This window comes from Rattus rattus, chromosome 12 (assembly GCF_011064425.1).
Source record: "Rattus rattus isolate New Zealand chromosome 12, Rrattus_CSIRO_v1, whole genome shotgun sequence".
Taxonomy (NCBI): Eukaryota; Metazoa; Chordata; class Mammalia; order Rodentia; family Muridae; genus Rattus; species Rattus rattus.
In genome coordinates this window covers 7,958,519-7,981,308 of record NC_046165.1, presented here as the reverse complement: position 1 = coordinate 7,981,308, position 22,790 = coordinate 7,958,519, and the positions used below count along the sequence as shown (strand labels likewise).

General features: G+C 44.4%; 2 protein-coding genes across 3 annotated transcripts in view; one reads left to right on the top strand and one right to left on the bottom strand.

Moving 5' to 3' along the window:
• Gpc6 (glypican 6) overlaps positions 1-9,933 on the top strand; it is a 1,019,107-nt gene extending 1,009,174 nt beyond the window's left edge. Inside the window, exon 10 of one of the 2 annotated variants that reach the window (XM_032917577.1) lies at positions 5,523-9,933. In XM_032917577.1, coding sequence (XP_032773468.1) covers positions 5,523-5,725 — 203 coding nt within the window. In that variant the 3' untranslated portion in view covers positions 5,726-9,933. The remainder of the gene's footprint in view (positions 1-5,522) is intronic. The other variant, XM_032917578.1, reaches the window with a different exon arrangement.
• Positions 5,915-22,790, bottom strand: part of Dct (dopachrome tautomerase) — a 76,365-nt gene continuing 59,489 nt past the window's right edge. The window contains exon 8 of the mRNA XM_032917581.1: positions 5,915-6,013. Within this exon, the coding sequence (XP_032773472.1) occupies positions 6,009-6,013 (5 nt within the window). The 3' untranslated portion in view covers positions 5,915-6,008. The remainder of the gene's footprint in view (positions 6,014-22,790) is intronic.

Genomic DNA, 22,790 nt, shown 5'->3' with positions numbered 1-22,790 from the left:
CAGTCAGACTCTCCATGGTTTCCCCACTTTTTTTCTTAAAGGGCCAGGCCTCCTGTCTAGCTAGCACACAGCCACACAGCTGCCCGACTTCCGGTCTGGCTCGATGCCTGTCACTTTTAGCCTCACTCCTGAATCTTCTGTTCTGGGCTTGGACTCTATGTCCTGTGTTGGGCATCATATTTAGTTAAAGCCATCTTTAACCTCATGCTTTTCCACCCATCATCTTTGTTTGTAGAAATAACGACTCTGGGACTTAATATATATCATGAATAAATGCCTAGGTCAAAAGTTTTGCTTGCTTCCCAACTGGCCCATAACTTATTTATTCTAGTCTAAGCCATGCCACATGGCTGGTTACCTGGTTTTCACTTTCATGCTACCATCATTCTGTGTCTGGGGCAAATCTCCTGCACCTGACTATCTCCCAGAATCCTCTCTGCCGGATGTCCCGCCTTCTAATCCCATCTCGGCTCATTGGCCATAGGCTTTTCTATTGACACATAAAAAGCTTTCATACATTGCACAAGAGGTTATCTTTAAAAAGATCACACGCTTGCAATAAAAAACGGGGCTTCCAAGTTTGAATTTGGATCTCTTCTTCAGCTATCGTACGGTATGGTGTTCTCTCATGATTCTTGATAGGAGACTCAAATCAGCAAACTCCAATGAAGTCCCAAAAACACAGGGGCAAACAGTGGCATCGATGGATGCTGTGTTAGGCTAAGATGCTGTACAAGTTTCATATTTTGAATTTGTTTGAAATTGTAACATTTTAAAATGAATGGCTTTGTTGGGATGTGACCTGACTGTAAGTAGGGAAGAATCTATACTTTTTTGAGACTCAAATCCCTCCACTACAAAGTCATTATTAAATGCCTTAGAATACTAAAGATGTGAGAGACTCCAGGGACTAAGCCACTACCCAAAGACTATACATGGACTGACCCTGGGCTCCAACCTCATAGGTAGCAATGAATGGCCTAGTAAGAGCACCAGTGGAAGGGGAAGCCCTTGGTCCTGCCAAGACTGAACCCCCAGTGAACGGAATTGTTGGGGGGGGCAGTAATGGGGGGAGGATGGGGAGGGGAACACCCATATAGAGGGGGAGGGGGAGGGGTTAGGGGGATGTTGGCCCGGAAACCGGGAAAGGGAATAACATTCGAAATGTAAATAAGAAATCCTCAAGTTAATATATATATATATGTATAGATAGATAGATAGATAGATAGATAGATAGATAGATAGATAGATAGATAGATGTGAGAGACAAGAGGTGGTAAGAGGGTCTAGCTAGGGGCCTCCTAGGTAACTCCGAGGTCTAGCTAGCTATTGGAGGCTCCTCCGAGGTAACTTATGAAAAAGTTAAATCAGGGTCTTGAGGGTTGTAAGCAGGTTCAGCGCACCATTGTCCTCCCTGCTGAGTTGTACACAGACACAAACCATAAACATTTATACCTGAAGTATTAGAGAAATAGTAAACTGCTAAAGTAATATTATACCTGATTGTTTCCGTGGGGGATCACAAAAACACTGGAAGTGATTCCGTGGACTCTCACCAGTGAACACCGAAATGAAGTGAAGTATATTTGGCGCTTGCCTGAGTGGCTCCAAGACGCATAGATACAGAGGCAAGCGGTTTTGTAGGATTTCTTCGTGGGTGTGTTTGTTTTCTCTTAAGTGTGTAACCCAGGAGAATTGACAGGAAGAGAATGCTTGAGCATCCGTTGTAAAGCTGCCAATGATCCTTAAGTTGCTCCCTGACGCTGAAGATGCCTGTGTACTTGGTTAATGAGACGGAAAGGCACAAGGTACAGGTGGGAGACATTAAGACATCTCAGCCCTGCTACAGTCCTACCGAGCTGTCCCCTACAGGAAGTGTCCCTACAGGAAGTGTCCGGTGTTTTCTTCCAGTTTAAAGAACTCAAGAATTAATTTTCTCAGTACAGGCTAATTTACCACCAGAATGGACTCCGCCACCATCAGACTTCCTGGCTTCATCCCATTATTTCTTCTTGCTTTAGCTAGGGTTCTCCCTTCCTCTTCAGAAGAGACTGTGACATCAGCTTTCAGCCTTCGCCCCTTGCTCCTGTTTCTCACCTCACCCATCCCACCTTCTCCATGTGACAATGCACTGTCTGACGTGGAGTGTAACTCTTCAGATGAATACTGAAGTTCTGTAAGGACTATCCATCCGACAGTGGCTTTATTGCCCTTCTTTCTTCTCTAGTCTGAAGAGACACCATTCTGCAAAACTCAGGGGAAGTCAAGGAGGAAGCAGCCTTTCTCAGTTGCTTCTCTCAAAAGAAAGCAAAAGTCAAGGACAGTGAAGAACATCCCTTGGATCTAACCCAAACACCAAATGTGGCTGTTTTAAGACAGTGCCTAGCTGTGAAAAACTGTCACATGTCATAGCCATCGCTAACTTTATAGCTTGCAACAATTTTTTTTTTAAGTTGCCCATGCTACTCCCATAACACCTGGATTGGTGATTCCCTTTCGAAAAGATTCGGGGCACTGTTTTTCAGAGCCGGAACCTCTCGTCACTGTTTGCTTCCCAAAGTTTTAATATTCTAAGTCACTCTAATAATATCTTTGTAAAGGTTATATTACTCTTTGCTCATGATACCCGTGCTCAGAACAATTCCCTTTGCAATTCTACTATCTCTGAATTTAATTAATGGGCGTTTTTCTCCTTGTAAAGGCCAATAGAGATAAGGCATAGAAATGCTAAGAACCTGGTATAATGTATTCAAATGATCTTATCTGGTATTTAGATGTTCCATTTAGGGGGCGGGAAAAACAGTGCTGAATGTTCTTTCTTACTCCAGGGAACAGTATAAGAATCCCTACCCTACTGTCTGAATCCAAAATGGCCCTGTGTCTCAGGAACAGCCAGACCCAACAGCAGGGCAGGCGTTGAGGAATGTTAAGTTGAACTCACCTAGCAGATGAGAACAGTAACCCTCCTCGGTGTAAAAGTCACCACTTCCTGAGTCTTTTCATATACACTGTCTCCCTTCTCCCCAGAACAGTTCTGAGAAGCCTGGTTACTTTTATCCTTACAGGTGAGGAGAAGGACGCTTGCCGGAGCGATTCACTCCTGTCCACCCACATTAGGAATGGCAGCTTCAGTGTCGCGCCATTTCTGGAAGGAGCAAATATTTTCCACGTGACGTCCTTAGCAGCAATGCTCTTGCCCCTATCTTTTGTCAAATTGTCTCTACACATAGCCTGCAAGGCAAATTTTACCAACCATGGAAGCTGATAGAAGTTGAATCAATTGCTCAAGGCCTGTTGATTGATTTGACAGGATGTATTGAGTGTCTGCTGCACACCAGAGATCAGTGGCTCCTTGGAAAGGAACAGTCTAGGCAAAGACCCTAACTACTCTTTAAAAAAAGATTATATTCTAAGAGAGGATGGACAGTAAACAAGCGAGCAAGCAAATAAACATTACAAGTCCAGGTACTGGGGAGAGCCTTCAGGTAGCGGGCTAAGTGGTCTCTCTCAGGGTGGAAGGAGCTCTTATGAGACCCTGTGCAGATACCCGAAGCCAGAGTTGCTCAGCTCCTTGATGTAAAATTGCTTAGCATTTGCGTGCAACCTGTACACATCTCCCGTATCCCACAGACACACAATAACCTGCGAATTATACCTAATACAATACATCCTCTGTCAATATATTGTTATGCTGCATCTTCATGGAATAAGGGCGTACATCTTGACATAAATACAGTCATAGTAGAGCTACATGTTATGTGGTGCAAGAGAGAAACTGGGAGCTGTGGCACAGAAGCAAGCTTTGGCAGGGCCTGCTCACGGGCAAGCCATTCACAGGGGTTCCACTTAATGTGTGACAAATTCACACTGCTTCTTGAAACTTTCTGGAATTATTTTTTTTTCCTCCGTAGTTGGTTGAAAATGTCATCAAACACGAAGGAAACAACGAAACATGATAATTAGGCAAGCCCGGAGGCATGGCGGGCAGGAGGGGGGGGAGGTACCCTCGGATAAGGTGTGGGCATTGAATCAAACAGGGGATGACAGGCAGCTCTGTCATGGGGCAGGTAATAAAAACATCAGGGCCACACAGACTCTGTCTCAGCTACTCTAGTGTATCTCAGGAACATGAAAACTGCCGCAGACCCCTGGAGGTAGACCAACTGTGTTATAACCTGCGTTATAATCAAACTGTCAGCCTGAACCTCACGTGAAGAGTTCTTACAGTTGCATGATAGGCTCCATGATTATTCCAAACATTCAGAATCTGTTTCTTACGTTTGGGGCCATTCTAAGATTATTCCAAACATTAAAAAAAAAAAGAGTATAGAATCCCATATGTACTTTCTTAAGCAACCAGTTTCCAGGGGCCATACCTAAAGAATACTGGACTGAAGGACTCAACTCATAGGGATGTAAGAGCTTACCCCTGGGTCCTCATGTCTTTGTTGGGGGGAGAGAGGGGATGGGGGAGGCCCATGGTTTTGAAAAAGTCCTGCTTGCTGTTAGGACCAAAAAACACTTTCGATGAGCTCAAAAAAAAAAAAGTCCCTGGGTTAGGACCAGAACGTGGGGGGGTGGGAAGGAGACCAAGCCCAGTGACAGTGTCTGCCTTCTGCAGTGTCCTGCCGCTGTCTCTGCTGTCCTGCCCTCACTGCATGCATTTGTTTTCTGTCTTACTTTAAATGGCCCTTTAAAGATCTTTTTAAAAATGGTGAGTTGCATACACCTTTAACCCCAGCACTCTGGAGACAGTGACAGGAGAAAGGACGATCGTGGGTCTTGGAGCCTGGGTTCCCAAAACGAAGAGAAACCAAAAGTTGCTTCTAAAAAGCATGAGATCTTAAAACAGCAACACTGAAGTACAAAGGAGCAAAGAACAGAATTGTCTTTTAAAGACAGAAATATGAGAGAGAGAGAGAGAGAGAGAGAGAGAGCATGTGTGTAAGAGAGAGTATGTGTGTGAGAGAGAGAAAAGAATGTGTGTGTGTGTCTGTCTGTGTGTGTGTGTATGTGACAGAGAGAGAGAGAGAGGAGAGAGAGAGAGAGAGAGAGAGAGAGATGGGCCCGAGTGGGGGGGGGGGGGGGTGCTGAGAGAGGCCAGAAGATGCCAGATCTCCAAGAACCGAGTTTCAGGTGGATGTGAGCTGCCCGGTGTTGATCCTGGGGAATGAACTGAGGTCCAGGACAAGAGCAGAACTGCTCTCAGCCGCTAAGCCACGTCTCCAGCTCCAGAGCACGATTTCTTAGTCATTTAAATACTAGTCAGCAGATGTGTCTAATGTTACTGTGGTTGAGAGGGCACACGTTACAAGTTTACCCTGAGCAGATACCAATGAATACTGTATCTCAGCTCTGTTTCTGGCCCATCACCAACCTGCCCGGGGAAGAACCAATCTCTGAGGCAGATCGGCAACGCTGTGATGGAGCGATCCTCCCATCCCATCCCAAGAGTCGTGATGCTGTTTGTCGCTCTTCCCAGATAACCGTTCTAACTTTCCTTGTCAATCTGCCCCCACCAGGCGATGAATCCAGTGGCTCAGGCAGTGGCAGTGGCTGCATGGATGATGTGTGCCCCACGGAGTTCGAGTTTGTCACCACCGAGGCCCCTGCAGTGGACCCGGACCGCCGAGAAGAGGATTCTTCGGCCTCAAAGCTCAGCTCCTCCTTGATCTCCTGGTCTCTGGTCTGCGTCGTCTTGGCCCTGCAGAGACTCAACAGATAATCGTGGGCTTTGGTCAAACGAAACTGCGTTTTAGCTCTTCTGTGGCCAACACCCTTCTTTTCTTACACTCTCGGACAATGGACCACGCCACAAAACTCGCCGTTTTCTATGACAAGAGAGCAGTCTTGCCATCTGCGTCCCTTTTTGTTTCCCAAAGAGTACCGGGTGCCAGATGGTCTGCTTCTCTTTCCTTCAGCTATCCGTGGGGACCTCGTGTATTCCAGAGAGAATTCTTACTCAAATCTTTCGTACCAAGAGATTTTTTTCTTACCGTCATTTGCTTTTATGCTGCAAAATTAAAGGAATTTCACATCGTGAGGGGTTTTTTTTGTTTTGTTTTGTTTTGGGATCTTTTTAACAACCCATTTAAAATAGGAAGAAAATGATTTTCCGTTTCAAATCAGGCCAAACCCCAAGACAAATGCATTCTCAACAAGGAAAGGAAAGAGAGAAAATAATAAAGGAACTTTCATCCTATCAGGCTTGGCACTGACAGCCAACTCCTGGGGTGAGCTTTTCTGTGACAAGTGAGGTTTACAAAATGCTTCTGAGGAGAAAGTGTACCATTTTTATGTAGTGGGAATACACTGTTGTCTTGGCCTCTAACCAAACCGATTCGTAGATACTGAAGTAAATTTACGATTATGTCTTTGTATAATCTTATTGCAACTCAACACCTCTCGTCCACCTGCCTGACCCCACCACTCACTGAGAGCAGCATTTTCTGTCCCCTAATGTCTGTCAGTTGTACCCAATTGACACTGATTGTCTTCAGTTTTTCACAGATGCCCCCATCCAATCTCCACTCTCCTAGGTCTTGACTAAAAAAAAAAGAAAAAGAAAAAGAAATCATCTTCCATGGTACAGTCTCTTCTTTCTCCGCCAGACTGACATGAACTAGATGTCTCAGCTCCCGTGTTCCAGACTCCCCCTCCCCAGATAAGGGTTCTCCTACTGATGTGACAATTATCTCCACACATAAGGTTTTGTTATTGACTCTTTGTGTCAATTGGTTTCAGCATCACAAGGGCATTCTCTTACAAAAACAACTCACAACAACAACAACAAAAAAAAAAGTCAAGACAAAAAAAAGAGAGAGAGAGAAAACACTATATATAGTATCGTCATGGAGATTCTTTTCACTTTTTTAGTCTTAGTATGATCATCTATTTTTATATCTATATATATATATAAATCACAGATTTTAACTTCTTAATTCCAAGCTCAGGGTTGACACCTCTTTGTAACAGAACTGTTTTTGTCAACCACCTCCTCTTGTTCTGTGCTGCTCAGAAAACAGACTCCTTAGTGATCTGCGAGCACCAAGAACCAAGAAGGAGAACTTTTTATGTATCTAACTGTCCACTGATGACAAGTTTGCCAGGGCACACCCTGTTCACACGAGTTTGCTTTGCCCCTGGTGCTGCAAACTGTCCTGAGCTCATGGGACAAGCCTGGTGTGCAAGACGTTACTGGTGAAAGAACGTGTGTGTGCAAACAACGTTACTCATGAAAAAGCATTGCTCTCGTGTACAGCACCTTTGGCCTAGGACTTCTACTGGGTACTATAACTGAATGGCCTAAACCAAGGGGCCATTTTTAGAGCCACTGCCTAACCTGTCCACCAAGCCAGGCCCAATGCTTCCCCTGACAGAGAGAAGCAGATTACACCAAACTGGGGTTGTATGAAGACAGTTGGCTAACCATGTTCTTCTTTCTTCCCTTTTATTTTTATTTTTTATTTTTATTTTTGCTTTTATGATGCATCTGGGATAGGGAAAAGAAGTATCTTAAGACACCACAGCATACCGCATGCCAATCACACTTTGACTGACTCATCGACAGTATTGACACATAAATGATATTTGATATTTTTCTATCTCTGTTCTCACCGAAATTAATATTTAGTTATAGATTTAATCATCGTGTCTAGGTAGAACACATGCACTCGTATTAAGGATACTTGAGCACTTTTGAAAGACAGAACGTATAGCATCTGTTACCACTTTATGCCTAATGGAGTAAGAAGCAATGCAGGATTCTGAGAGACTCTGTGGCATCTTCCAATTGCATCCATGTGACATTAACACTTAATCCAGTTCAGAATGGCAGCCCTTCAGAAAACCATCCAGCTGAGGACCCCACTTCGGCTTCTAACCCCCAGTTACATGTGACACATCTCCGTGAAGGAGCAACCATTCACGTTAGGTGGTACGTCGTATGTTCAGAAATCAGTATTGTTTTTATTTTTCCCAATAATTATGGTGCAATACAAACTAAGCCAATGCCGAATCTCCAGGATATTTGAATAATGACTTCTTTTTATGGCTTTAAGCTCCAACTTCCTTCTTAAAATATTTCCGCATTATCTTCTATAAAAGAAATCAGGAGGTCTTGTTTCTTACCGTGCTTTTGCCCCCAAGACGGTTTACATGACATTACATTAATGTGAGCCCATGTTCTGTGCACGCCCATCACACAAACAACATAGAAAGGCCTGTTTTCTTTGTTGCAGCACCTGTATTCTCAAGGGTATGACTACTGACAAGATACAGTGATGCCCGTGAAGCAGGCAGAGCTGAAATGAGGGCAACTGACAAAACCACATCGTTACTCATCTTACACAGACACGGTCAAAATGTTTCACTTGCCCTTCCTGGTCATTGTCATCGCCCATCTTAAGGCTTTTAGACCGATTTGACGTTAAAGGTTTCTTTTTTTTCTGTCCCCCCCCTAAGCCTTTTAGTACAGTTACCCCTTTTCGGTACCTTGGGATCCTCCTCCCAGATTAAGTTTCTCATCCCAGCGTAGTGATAGGAAATGTCTCGATGTTTCCTCGTCATCCATGGCCTGCCCTCGTTTGTGACGACGTCGTCCCCTAAAATCTGTAATCACATCACGACTTGTGTTATGAGTAGAGAGGAAAGGGACCCCCAACATTGGACACTGGGAACGGGTGGGTGACGCTCATAACTGCAAACTCTTAGCTTATCGAAGTGCCTCTATTTACATGTTCCTCGGTTTTAATATGTATTTTTCTAACAGAAATACCAGTCTGTAATTGATGTTTATTATACTCTGTATATGTCACAACAAAGGCTAAGTGGAGGCTAATGTCTTCAGCAGAGAAGAACGAACTGTAAATTGATGAACAAGCCCTGTAGTCCTGGATTGGCAGCCACAAGACAGCTTTCTGTCACTGCAGTGAAGGCCAAGTGGGCACTTTGATTACAGCTGTCACCGACTGTAGCACTAGAAATTCTGATCCCCTTACCCAGGGAGGAAGGTGACATGAGTCACCTGTTTCAAACATAAGGGAGAGAAAGTACTTTGTCTACACTGAAAAACTCTATCCATTGGCGAGCAGTAGTAGTTTCAAAAGGAGCATTCTTTGGATCAAACTCATTGAGCATGTCGTCGGATGCAGATCCATGAAACTTAGTTTACATTCCCTGCTGTAGACATTAGCCTTCCTTAATTATTCTTGCCATTACACATACCTTTCGGCTACAAGCTAAGCACCAACTTTAAATCCTCAAGGAGGAGTAGAACTCAGTGAAACCCTGGCTTGTGAATCTTTCCTCACCTCTCTGCAAGGCTGAGTACCAGGTGGTTTGACTTTAGGTTTCAAATGTTGGCAAATGCAGCATTTGACTTCTCCAAAAGCTTGCAGATACTCACACCCATACTCATTGACTTACAGTCACTACCAGACATTTAAATTCAAAACAAAATTGAGAGCCTTGCTACCTGAAGAGCAATGGAGTCCATCGCTTATCAATCTTCAGTGAGTTCCTCCTTGGTGACGATATTAGCCAGTGCTTGGTTTTAGGCCAATGTATACAAATAGAGTATTGATTTGTACGCATTCTGGAGACTTGCTATGTCATAAAATTTGCCATAGCCCAGACCCAGCTTAGCACGGGCACACTTGGGACTTCACTGACAGTAGAGGGGATACTGAAGTCTTTGGTGTTGCCTTGTAAGAAGGACTTACTTCATGAGTAACACCTTAAGGAGGGTACCACAGTGCAGTCTCTGTGTGCATATACAGAACACATATGCAGGAGAAATGTGTGCACCAATCAAACCTAAAACTTTACGTGACTGTCAAATGACTATTATTTGGGTTAAGATTTTCTTTTTCACTTCTGATTTGGATAGAAAATTGCTATTAATCTTGTATTAAAATAGTTTATAAAAATCTACCGGTGCCCCCTCTCTGTGTTTTCTTAAGGATTGCCGTAGCCTGTGTTCCATATTTGTTGTTGACCGCTCGTTTAGTATGCATGCTTCTAGAATGATGCTAACAAAAACGCTCAACACATACAGAATATTTTATCTCTTTTTTACATATCAATTAAATCAACTGCCAGGAAACAATTAAAATAAAGAATGACAACGAATACACATAAAGTACCTCAGAATTCATGTCACCACTACACAAATAAGATCAGGGGAAAAAATAATAAGATTACCTGTCCAAGGACTAACTGCTTCCAAATAGAGCAAACTGCATTGAGTTTTATATTTTTGAGATGTCCCTGGGCTCTTCTGCATACCGAACATTAAACAGATACCGTATCTCAAGATCCCTTAACAAACATGTCTGAAACTCTCACTTCTCTGCTCACCTTAATGGTGGTGCTGTGTCATGGGTACCCAGGAACCACTGGGTAAAAAGCACATGCTCCTCACTGTAGTTAACCACTATTTTAATAAGTAATACATCATTAATTCTAAGAATATTCTTAAATGAAGGCATCTATATAAACAAAGGTATCAAGAATGTGGCATTTGGCTGTAGGGAACACTACAGTTTAATTCAATTATCACGGTTTTTTTTATCAAACTAAGTGCTTTTTACAAGACAATTTGGGAGCTTTAGAACAAATGCACCTACGAAGATCGCAACGTAACAGATTCAATTTGGAAACAAACTGAAACCAGTGTAATGGGAAAGGAAAATAGCAAATGCACCGCACTTTCCAATAAGTAGCAAGGATGCTATTTGAATAAATAGCCTGGGATAGGAACTGTCAAACACACACATCAAGACGGCCTTCACTCTAAAATTGGCAGTTTATGAAACAGCGGGATTAAAGGTCAAATATCGTTTGTATCTTTAGGGCTAGAAAGGCGGGGCTGCCGGCTGAAGCCTAAGCGAACAAACAGACGTGCATGGCTGATGTGTTGTCAGTTTACTTCTCTGCCATTTATTGGCTGACCTGAACATCATGCAGTCAGACATAGTGTTGGGTCATGTATTAGACACATGGTAAAGCCAGGAGGTATTAAAGCCTCCTTCATAGGCTGCCGAGGGAGCCTGGGCCCTTGTGCACCTTGAAGCCTAAGCAGAGAGAGAACGGGAAAATGTTTTCCCAAGAATTCTCTGGCATAGAGAGAAATAAAGCTTATATGTTGGGTTCGAAGATGCAAAATAACATCTACCTCAAACAAACTTGTCTCTTCAAAGCACCTGTAGGTTTCAGGGGGTGTTGGTTGTTTTAAGAGCATTTTAATTGACTCGGGTCTTAAATGGCTTTTCTTTTTAGGGGGATGGGATGGTCTGTTACCGCGTGCCAGCTACGGTTACAGGGACAGGAGCAGATCACATAGGTTCAGCTCCTAGGCATCTTGCTTCCTACTTGGACTTAAGCGACATAGCCAGCATGAACGTGAGGATTTCAAAGAGTGTGGTGTAGAAGGAGGAGCGGATACTGAAATCTGGTTCCCTAATAGTTTCTTGATTATGTCAATAAAAACAGCAGAAGCCAGTTGCTGGGCGGAGAGAAAAAGGTGGGATTTCTGGGTCCCAGGTAGAAGAGAAGGGGACACAGGGAGGTTTGGGAAATTCAGAGGAGGCAGCAGAACAGAGAGGACACGGCAGACATATAAGCCGCTCAGGGTACCTAGAGTAAGTTACGTATCCTCCGCCACCGGCAGAGGCCAAGAAGGATGGAAAGGCTGGTGTTACATTAGGATGGGAAACGCTTCGCCTAGCCATTGAGTTGTCTGGTCAGTTTTAAAATAACGGATGTCTCTAGTGTTCTCCTTCCGTGGGGATAAAGGGGACAGCCGGTAGTGTGCAAACAGCAGCTCCCAGCGTTTTCAGGAAGGGTGGTTGTTGGCAGCCAGAGGACCAGGCAGCCTTCTTGGGAAAGCACAAGCTGGCAACCGGCAGGGCTGTGTGAGGTAGCGGCATGGCGGCGGCTGTTCTCCGAGCAAGAAAGAGTAAGAGCGTTTATGAAATTACACGCCACGGTGTGAGATGGTATGACCTGACTTAAATGGGAAATTGACCTTGGGAGAGACCTCTCCTTAGATGAGTGGTGCTAAGGAGCCTCCCCTGGGGCTGTGTGAGCTCCTACCTGAGGAAGCAAAGGAACAGCCATGAGCAGATCGAGGGGTGGAGATGACTCTGACAAGAGGTTGGCTACCAACCAGTCCCAAAAGACTATCCAAGAACAACCGAGTCGGGTTTCATAGCCAAAGCCAATGCCTGAGCGCCCGATAAGCCAGGGCCCAGGCAGATCCTAGCTCTGCCCAGCTTCTCTGAGAGCAGCACTCACTAACACCACAAAGCATGGACCAGAAAAACGCGCAGAGATCTGTAGGAACCTCACTGCCGGTGCTCTCTGGCGTGTAAGAATAATACGCTCATTTCTGTACTAAATAAAATGAGATATATGTGCCTGGTCAGACTAAGGAGATCCCGATATGAACCCAGGTTTTTTTAAAACTGGGCAGAAAAACAAATACACATGAAAACAATTTTAGTTTCTTACAGTCTCAGTCGAGATACCAGCCCAGGAGCACTTGGGATCAGCAGCAAGTGTGCAAAATAGCAGCAAATGAACAAAATCCACAGATTTTATGTGCTTGCAGGAGACCTACTGCACTTCGGTCCCGAAACACAGTGCCTTTTAACCACCTTCTGTCTTAATTTTTTTCCTTAATTAAAATCCTAAGTAAATAAACTGCTGGTTCAGCATGCTGCCATGCCTTTGAACATGTCAGTGCTACGAATCAAAGCACGATGCTTGGACAAGTAGAACCTGCATTCCCTTGCCTGTCAATTTGGCCCAGACATCACATGCAGAAAAAGCAAATTACTTAAAGTGTCTTGTCCATCCCAGGAGCTCTGCCTCCTACTCCCCGGCTTACCCATGGTTTATTTACATGATCTAAAGATCAATCTGACCTCAAATAGAAACTTAAATGAATGAGCCGTCTACCACCACAGAAAACTGTCATGGCACCTTTGCAGACCACTGTTTGAGCATCCTGTAAAAGTACTAAGACACCAAAACCATGTCTGTCCAAGTCCTAAAGCTGGTGGCTGTGTCTGTCTTCGTTTCTATTCTCTCCTTGGGACACTCAAACCCTAAGGACTGGACTAGAAGCCACTCTGGTTCCTATGACCCAGTCTCTAAAGTGGAACCGACCCAGCCATTCATCAGTGAGGTCCCAGTCACCAACTCTGAAGCTGACGCTGGCAAGAAAGGCAGGAGAGTTTTCTGACTCATTTCCAGTTGTGAGCTCAAGGATACTGCCCCTGTGTGTAAAAAAAGCGAGATGTCTCACATTATGGTAAGCAACGAAGTTTATGCCAAGACATTATTAAAAGCTTGTTAGTAATGCAGGAATGACGTTAATGTTTTTATTTGTTTCTTTTAAGCACTTCATATAAATTAGCATTTGGAAACTATTTTAATAGAGCCAAAGATAAGCTTGGCATTTGTACACGTGTTTGTTTTTTAAGCATGAAGCTCTTCTATTTGTTTAAAGGAAATCTATAGACCGGGCTGTCTGTATTTGGGCAGAGAGCTTGAATCAGGAAAGATGGGTAAACAAAAGAGGCTTTTTCCAGAAAACACTGACAGCCACTTTCCCACACCGGAAAGCTCACTTCCTCTGGGACAAGGCTGTGAGCACTCTCCTCCTGTGTCTTACAACCTGGTAAGGTTCAACCCCGGATGGCACAGGAAGAGTTAAAAGGAAAACAGAGTTGAAATCTACCCTCCATCCTGGGCATCATCTCTCCAAAGAAAGACAACCGCAGTGAAGCAAATGAATAAAACATACTCACAAAGGAACGTTGATACATTGAGTGAGTATTTCTACTCATAAGGTATAAGTCAGAAGCCAAAGAGTCTCAGACCTTCCCGGACAGTTCTCTACTTCTGCCCCAGTATAATGTTTGACAGGTGTCCTTTACTCGATACTGTTTTTTTTTTTTTTAGCTTAAATGATAAATTATAATCTCTTCTCAAGGCTTAATAACGCTCATTTGCAAGATCACACTATACCCAAGTGCATATGACGGCTCATAGTTTTTCCAGATATTTTCCCAGCTGAGACACATTAGGTAATATTAGTCAAAACTAACCCCAGAGTTCACCCTGCCTGTCTGTTGTGTTGAAAACATTTGGAATTAGAATCTTGAGTCCAAAGCCAACTCTGGCATCATCCGGTATACTATCAATCACTGACCCACAAATGCTTGGCACCAAACATGAGCTTGCTTTCATGCTAAAATGGACAGCACTTAGAACCTGGCCCCAGGGGGCTGGCCTTTCTGCATCAAGGCTATTTTGCCAGGTATGTCTGTGAACAAAGCTCCCAGCAACTGGTGCTTCCCCACTGTTGTGATTTGATTCCATTTGCTGCCGTAGAGAGGATAATTTGAGCCCCGTTTTTTGTTTTTTTTTTTTTATTTCTATTTACCAATCTTAGCAACATCAAACCAATCATAGGCATTTTCTTCCTTCCTCGATTCCTCCCTCTCTTTCTTCTTTTAAGTCACATGCAGGATTGACCTGTGTTTCTGACTAAGCCATAGGTATCGTTGTTCTCCTCTGTCTTGGTGTAGTGTACATGATACATGACATTTGCATCAGATGGTGCCAATCATTTCCTAGGCATTACGGTGACCTCCCATCTTCCCTCCTTCCACCTTCAAAGAGGCAGACAAAATGCAAGGAAATGGCAGGACTACATTTTCCAGCTAGTCCACAACTCAGGAAAATGCACGTTACTACTGTGACCACTCAGTTGCCATTTCTAAAAAGCCACTGGCAACATTTCCCATTGAATCCCTACATTGGAAGGACAAAGCCCTTGTGGTGTTTCTCTTATCACCAGAACTGATGTGTTCACAAGAGAGCAAAATGGGACATAAAGAATACTATTTGCTGATACCCGGCATATAAAAATCACCATTTAATAAAGACATTCAGCCCTCCATGGGAAGCCCAGGACATCCTTCTGCAAGATCACCTAGTCCTGTAGGTTTTCTTGAAAGGATTAATTGGGTACAAATCAGTACATTTGCATGCTCCACAGAGTAGAGACAGAAATTTCTTCTGGAGTTTGTGGTATTAAGTAAGATATGATGTGGAAATTCGCCACAAATACATTGAATTGTTCAGAGCCCTGCACTTGGACATTTGTTTAGGAAGATATGTAATTCAGTAAGATACGTTTCATCAAAGAGAAAATCATAACACCTGCTAGAATATAGCATTAGCAACACTGGGAGATAGCAGTGACGCCCAGGAATGGTGCTAAGTGTAACGTATTCCCCATATGTCAGTTAATTCATCTAAGAATACAACAGTCACCAGGCATGACATGGTCGTCTGTAATCCCAGCACGTAGGTAGCAGAGGCAGGAGGATCTCCTTGAGTTTGAAGTAACAATGCGATAGCTTGGTTATCAGACAGGCAGCTGGAATTAACTGAAACCCAAGTTGCTGGGCTCACCTGGGACGTGAGAATTTTTTTTTTCCCTTTGTTAAATCCTCTGAAGTGGGAAGACCTACGTTCAATCCAGATCGTCTGAGATGTGAGGACGGACCTTTAACCTAGATCTTTTAAGGTGGGAAGACCCACCTTTAATCTGGGCCACGCCTTCTTCTGTCAGCCTATGTAAGGCACATGGAAAAAGGAACCTCTCATTGCCTGCTTGATCTTGACGGCCAGCCTCTTCATTCGTTGCCCTAAGAGCCTGAGACCACCTGTGACAGGCAGCCTCGTGGACTGAACAGCTGCAGTATTATTTGCCCTTGGTAGGCAGCCATTGTTGGACCTAGATCACACACACACACACACACACACACACACACACACACACACACTATGATGTATGTATGTATGTATATGTGTGTGTGTATTTAGATAGATATAGATGGATAGAGATGGATAGAGATAGACATATTCATTCTATAAATTCTCTGTCTCTTGAGAATTCTAATACACCTGACCTACATAATAAACCCAAGCTAACAAGTAATACATATGGAGACCTTGTCTCAATCAATCAACCAATCAATCAACCAATAAATAAATAAATAAGTGTAAAAGTGGAATATTGTTTAAATAAAGGGGATGCGTTGACTATTATTATTCTGATTAGACGAGGAAGCTAAAGCACAGAAAAGCTAAATGTCTGGCCCAAGTCCCTAACAGCTGAACATTGGCGTCCTCATGGTGACAAAGTTGGTAGATCTGGAGGCCAGACGCCCTTCCCTGAGGAGGTACATTCTCTGAGTGAAAGCAGACGGTGTGTTCTCTGCCTGCTAAGAGCAAGTGTAAAGGAAGGAGAGAGTCTACATTGGAACTCACGGTCTCCCTTGTAGGCTCCACTGCAGATGAGGTAGGCAACCCTCAAACTGGTAGCAGCCATGTCATTTGTTCCCATATGTGCGCTAACACTCCCAGAGGTTCTTGTCCACATCCTGAGCTCTGAGGAAGCTACCCTGCTCAGGGAGGAGGCACCCAGAGCCACGTCTGTGGAGCACCAAGGTAAGGTTTTAACCTCCATTCCCCACACTCCATGAAACACAGGGCACCCCACTGACTAATGAGGCTCCATCCCATGTTACGATCTTGATGATACCTAGAAATAAATACCACAGTGGTGTTGTGTTAGCTGTGAATGAGCTCGCACAACCTCGTGACTGTATTACAGGTTTCTCCTGACAGGCGTGTGCCCTGTTTATCATCCCACGGCACACCATGTCAGTAGCAATATTAGCCCAGTGTGGCAATCTCCTAAGCCAAGGTCATTAATTAAATACCATTGCTCCCCATAGGGCTCCTTTGAGCTGCCATGTTGGTGCGCTACTTCAGCTCATGACGTCCCTGGCCAGGCAATAGAGACAGTGCTCAGAGCTCACCGAGTTGTTAGACTGTGAAATGTGTTGTTCTCATCCACAGGGGATGGGGCGAGGCTGTAGGATGCCGCGCTTTGCGTTTGCTTTAATTCATTACGTGTTTCTTGCTGAGTGGGCCTTCCCCACAAATATTGAAGACAGCTGCCTAATGACTCTCTATTAGCACCGGTTCACGTCAGTGGTTGTGCATCATTCCAAAAGTACTTCGTAAATACTTCTGAGTTTGCGTTGCAAAGACGGCAGTCCCACCAGATGTGATACTGTGTTGTTAGACAAAGACAATCTTGAAAGGCTTTCAAGGTAACATTTAAAAAGTAATCCTTTATTAGGTTGCCAAGCGAGATGCCCTGTGACCACTTAAAACACAGGAGAGGTGTGAGTTCACCCTAAGAACATGCTACCAGATGGTGACAGTAATTACCCAGTCTCCGAACCTGAATTGTGTTTACCCCTCCTTTCACCTACAAAGTCGACAACACAGCGTCTGGCTTTTTGAGGGGAGCAGGTCATTTCTGTCTTCCTGCTGGCACAGATATATTAATGAACAGGTGCTTTTTTATTAATAAGTGTAAGACTGGAGTATTCCAGTCTTGCCAGCCTACACTGCCTGTTAGGATCATGAAGAATAAGTGTTCATTTTAATCGGCATTAACTCTTTGGAGCCAGAGAAACAGTTACCCTGGAGTTCATTGTCAGAGCTTCTTGGCTTTTGCTAAGTTATCAGTTATTAAATTCTCTTCGCCTCCTGCTGAAGCTGCCAGGAAACACCCAGAATCTCTAAGAGAGGCATTCTCCTAATCTTGAAATCAGTCGGAAAACTCCTTAGCATCTGTTAAATATCTTTGCCTTCCTAATCTGCTCGAAACTAACATGAGGAGAGTGCTGGAACATTTCTTAATTAAGGGGTAAGAGATGTTAAAGAGGGATTTGATATCACCACAGTGGCAACAATAGGAAATGGAGTTAAACTGAGCACCACTAAGTAAGTCCTAAGACATCTCTTGAGTACCCCTAAGTCCTAAGACAACTCATGTCCCTTTACATGGAGCTAGACGGTATGTGCAGTAATCTTAACCTCGAATTTATGCCTATGCTGTTCGGTTGAAGTGAGTGTGGATAGAGGTGATGATGCTGGAAAGGGGACCCTGGTGGGGGAGGAAGTGGGCACCATGATCTGAAAGGGGAAAGGGGAGTACAGGACAGTGACAAGGACAGCAGCATCAAGCGGAGGAGTTCACAACAATAACGTGTTACAAAAGGGTATAGGGAATCTGCCCCTTGTCACATGACCGAAACACAGCAATAGGGCCTGGGAGTAGGGATGCAATTCTTTCAATCCCTTAAACTAACCTCTGGTCTACATGTCAGCCAGGACAAGAGCTGATCTAATACGCATTAGATTAGCATAGATCTAATCTCCACTCAACCATGCCAACTAGTCACAACCCAGACCCACTTCTTCCTGCCGCGTTTAACTCCAATTCGGAGTCAGCACTAAAATGAGTTCTAGAACTGCCTCTCACACTGTTGTGTCCACCCCCATCTCTGTGAGACCTGTTTTTATGCTTTCACTGTGTCAAAGGACCTGATGAGCATCGGGATTGTCTGAATAATGGGGCTTGCCCTGTCATGCAGATGACTCCATGTTCCCCCACTAGCACTAACCTTGATTCCTCCCTTTCTCGTGTCAGTCCCACCAGCAGCAGATCACAGTACACCATTCCAAACCACACCTGCAGACCATGCTAGCCAAGAAAGTCCACATGCAAGTGGGACTCTCGTGCCTCCCACTTCTAATGAAACTCTGGCATTCGTTTCTCCATTATAGGAGTGGCATGGTTCCTTTGGAAAGGTGTCTGCCCTGCCTTCTGAGAAACAGCATTTTCATCTGTACAACCTTACAGAACAACAAGCATTCGTGTCTTACATCCTAAGACCCTCCTTACAAGTTACCTTAGAGCCCAGCCTTCTTCCTTCACTCCCTTACTCTGTAGGATAGTGTCCAAGGCCTCCCTGAGAGTGCACTGTGCGTGTGGAACTGCCCTCTCCTCCTCTTCCTTTTAAACTTGCCCTTTATCAGTTTAATTTGCAAGTCCTAGTGAGTAAACTTAAAAAAATAAAGGGAATGTTCTTCCTTCACGTACACTGATAAGGATTCTCTGGAATAAGTGTGCCCTGTGCCATCCACGTGATACGTTGTTGATTTTCAGACCAAACTCTGATAGCCTAAAACATTGCACTAACTACTAAATTAAGTGGGCTTTCTGTTACTGTTATTTTGTTGGCGTGTTGTTGTTGTTGTTGTTGTTCTTCTTCTTCTTCTTCTTCTTCTTCTTCTTCTTCTTCTTCTTCTTCTTCTTCTTCTTCTTCTTCTTCTTCCTCTTCTTCTTCTTCTTCTTCTTCTTCTTCTTCTTCTTCTTCTTCTTCTTCTTCTTCTTCTTCTTCTTCTTCTTCTTCTTCTTCTTCTTCTTCTCCTTCTCCTTCTCCTTCTTCTTCTCCTTCTTCTTCTTCTTCTTCTTCTTCTTCTTCTTCTTCTTCCTCTTCTTCTCCCCTTCCCCCTCTGTTGGTAGCCGCCCGTACCAGCTGTTGTCTGTTAGTAGCCGCCCGTACCGCGCCCAACGTAGGGCCAATTTCCTGTGAGTGAGTCAACAGGGCACAGCTGTTGTCCACCCCGAAGGATGCAGTGCGTATGAGCCAAGCACATCACAGCCCTGCTCTCGGGGCATGCAAATTGGGCATTGGGGCTTGCACCAATCGAGTAGCGACACGAGTCTCCTAAACATATATAAGCAGTGCCTTTTCCTCCCTTGGGGTCCCTGTTCAAGAGCGCTGTACAATAAAGGCTTGTTCGCAGAAGCATCCTGTTGCCGCGAGTCATTCTTGCTGGCGAGACGTTGGGGGCGCGATAAGTGGTGCCGAAACCCGGAAACCAACATCGCAGGTGCCGAGGGGACCCTTCAGTGTACTGAAGAGGATTCAGAACTGCGAGAAGGTAAATTAAAAGGTAAGCTTCGAGAGGCATGCCCCTTTTTGGATTTAGTCCTGCCGAGGAGGGATTGTTACTCGTTCTTATAGTGACTGTTGTCTTCTTGCTAGTTGTGTTCTGCTTTGAGAGATATTCCTGCTGATTTCAACGGGCGAGTAAAGCGGATGTAGATAAACGGTATTGCCTGACCCGTAAAGTAAGTGTCTTCTGTATATAAAGAAGCATCATGGGGAATTTGCACTCCTTGGTTACAGCCTTGGGGACTGTTCTTAAAGGACGTGGCTTGAAGGTGTCACCCAAGATGCTCGAAAGTTTTGTTAGCAAGGTGGATCGCTGTGCCCCCTGGTTTGTGTGCTCTGGATCTCTCACCCTTCCAAGCTGGGAGAAATTGAAAGGACACTTAGATCATGAGCAGCAGATCGGGAAGTTGCGGGCTGGTACTATGCTGCTTTGGAAATTGATAAAATCATGCTTGCAGGATCAAAAATGTGAGGACAGGGGCTGGGGATTTAGCTCAGTGGTAGAGCGCTTACCTAGGAAGCGTAAGGCCCTGGGTTCGGTCCCCAGCTCCGAAAAAAACATTCAAGAGAGCATGTCAGAAACGGAGCAGAGTGAGAAATTAGGAGCCTGCAAAAAGAAAAAGGTTACTAAAACAAAAGTGAAAGAGATACAAAAGGCAGAAGAAACGCTGCTGGAGGAAAAAATAGGCGTGCCCCGGAGGACGAAGTACAAGTCATCTGGAGAGGATACTTTGTATCCATTAAAAGAATTAGAAGCCTTAGAACTGGCTGGTAGTGACTCTGAGCAAGAGTTGTCAGAGTCAGAGGAGGAGGAATTAGAGGAAGAGGCAGCCATATATGAGGAAGAAAGATATGGGCCTAGGTGGAGAGCCATTGTGAAGAAATCGAAAGTTATTAATGCCGAGGTGGCCTCCGCTCCCCTGCCTTATACAGAGGGGAAGTGTGCGTACTCTTTCTGTCCGCCTGAAACACAGCGAGCACTCAGGCAAATGTTTCCTGTGTTTGAGGACGATGGCTTTCGTTCTCATCAGCCCCTAGAGCACAAGCAAGTTAAGGGAAAATATCTACTGCTGAGTTAAAACCTTTGTTTGATATATTGGAAGGGGATCCACAATTAACATCCCGCGATCCCTGTCTATGGAGGCTGTAGAGGCCCTCCGAAAGGTGGAGAAGACTCTTTCTGAGGCTCAATTAGTAAGGATACAACCTGATGAACCTCAGGACAGGCTGGGCAGCTTTTATTTCATCCCTACCTTCAGCTTGAGGAAGGACAAATTGAAAGGAAAAGGAACCTCAGATTTCTCTTTTGCCCTTTCTTGCACAGCCGTCATTTTTAGAGGAAGTTACTGATGAATGGGGATGTAATCAGAGTCAGGGGAGTCACTGCAGTTTGCCTGCCGACATTGCCGCTGTCATCCTGCATTGCAAGTCCTTGGTCAAATGGAAACAAGCCTGGGAGCCTCAGCCCTGGAGGCTCTTCTGCTCCACCATCCCAGTGGGTAGGAGGAGCCTCACTGCCGATGTCTAGATCACTGGAGTACGGCTAACCTCACAGAATCTCCACACAACGTTATGCCCACTACAATCTCGTGCACATGGGGCACTGCTAATACCATGCAAGGAACAGCAGGCATGCATATTCTACAGATGACCTCTCATCATAGCTCATATTGCCCCCATCAGACTTTATATTCAAAACTTAAGTTTAAGAAAATGATTTATTAATTAATTGCCAAGAATTTCAAGACGATGATGGCAAAGCAATATAGCAAGTGCATCGGGCGGGTGGAGACTTACGCCCGTCAACTTCTGCCACCAGAGAAAAATACATGAGGTCATTGACAAAAAGAAAAGAAAAAAAGTTTCATTCAGCTAACCTGAGGTTCACCTCTAAAACCAGGTCTCCGAGGTGGTGGAGAGCAGCGGGTTGAGAGTGTAAGTTACGTGTTTGCAGCTTGAACAGAGAACCATGAGGCTGTGCAACTGTAGTCCCACAGTTTCCTCAGAGGGCATGTTGGAAATCACCTACAGACCTTCCCCTTAGCACTCCTAAAGGCCCTCCACTGTCTAACTGCATTGATAACCCAAGGACTTCTGGGGAACATTAACCCTATGTGAACCACAGCACGACCATAAGAGTCATGTCTGTGAAACTAACCCAGACCCCCAGACCCAGCTAAGCTGCAATCCACATGTGGCTTCTAGAATTACTTACAGAGGATACTCACCAGTCTTAGTAATGATGTTTAAGAACTAAGGACCCTCTTCCTAGATAATAGTGAGTCTTTGAAAGAGTAGAGGCATCATTCTGCCTTTGTATTTGTCAGTCATCAAAAAAAAAGCAGCTCTGGACTTAACGGGTTTAACTGGAAACATTGCAGAAATGCATTATAGAGTACATTGAGAACTGAGGTATAGATCAGCTACAGAGAACATGCCTCGTGCATGAGGATCCAAGATCCATCTCCTGCATCACCCATACATGGGTACACTCACACACATGTACACGTACACAGATTCACACACATGCACACTCACACACATGTACACACACACACTCACATATGCACACTCACAAACACATGCATACACACAAATACTCATACACACATTCACATATACACATGCACATACACACACATACACACAGTCAACATGTACTCACACAACATGCACACACTCACACCTTCACACACTCATACTCACATGCACACACATTCACACACATACATATACTCATCACATACATGTACTCACACGCATGTACACATATATTCACACACACATATGCACATGCACACTTGCACACATGTACACACACTCACACATACTGACACTCATGCACATGTACACTCACACACATACACACACACACATGTA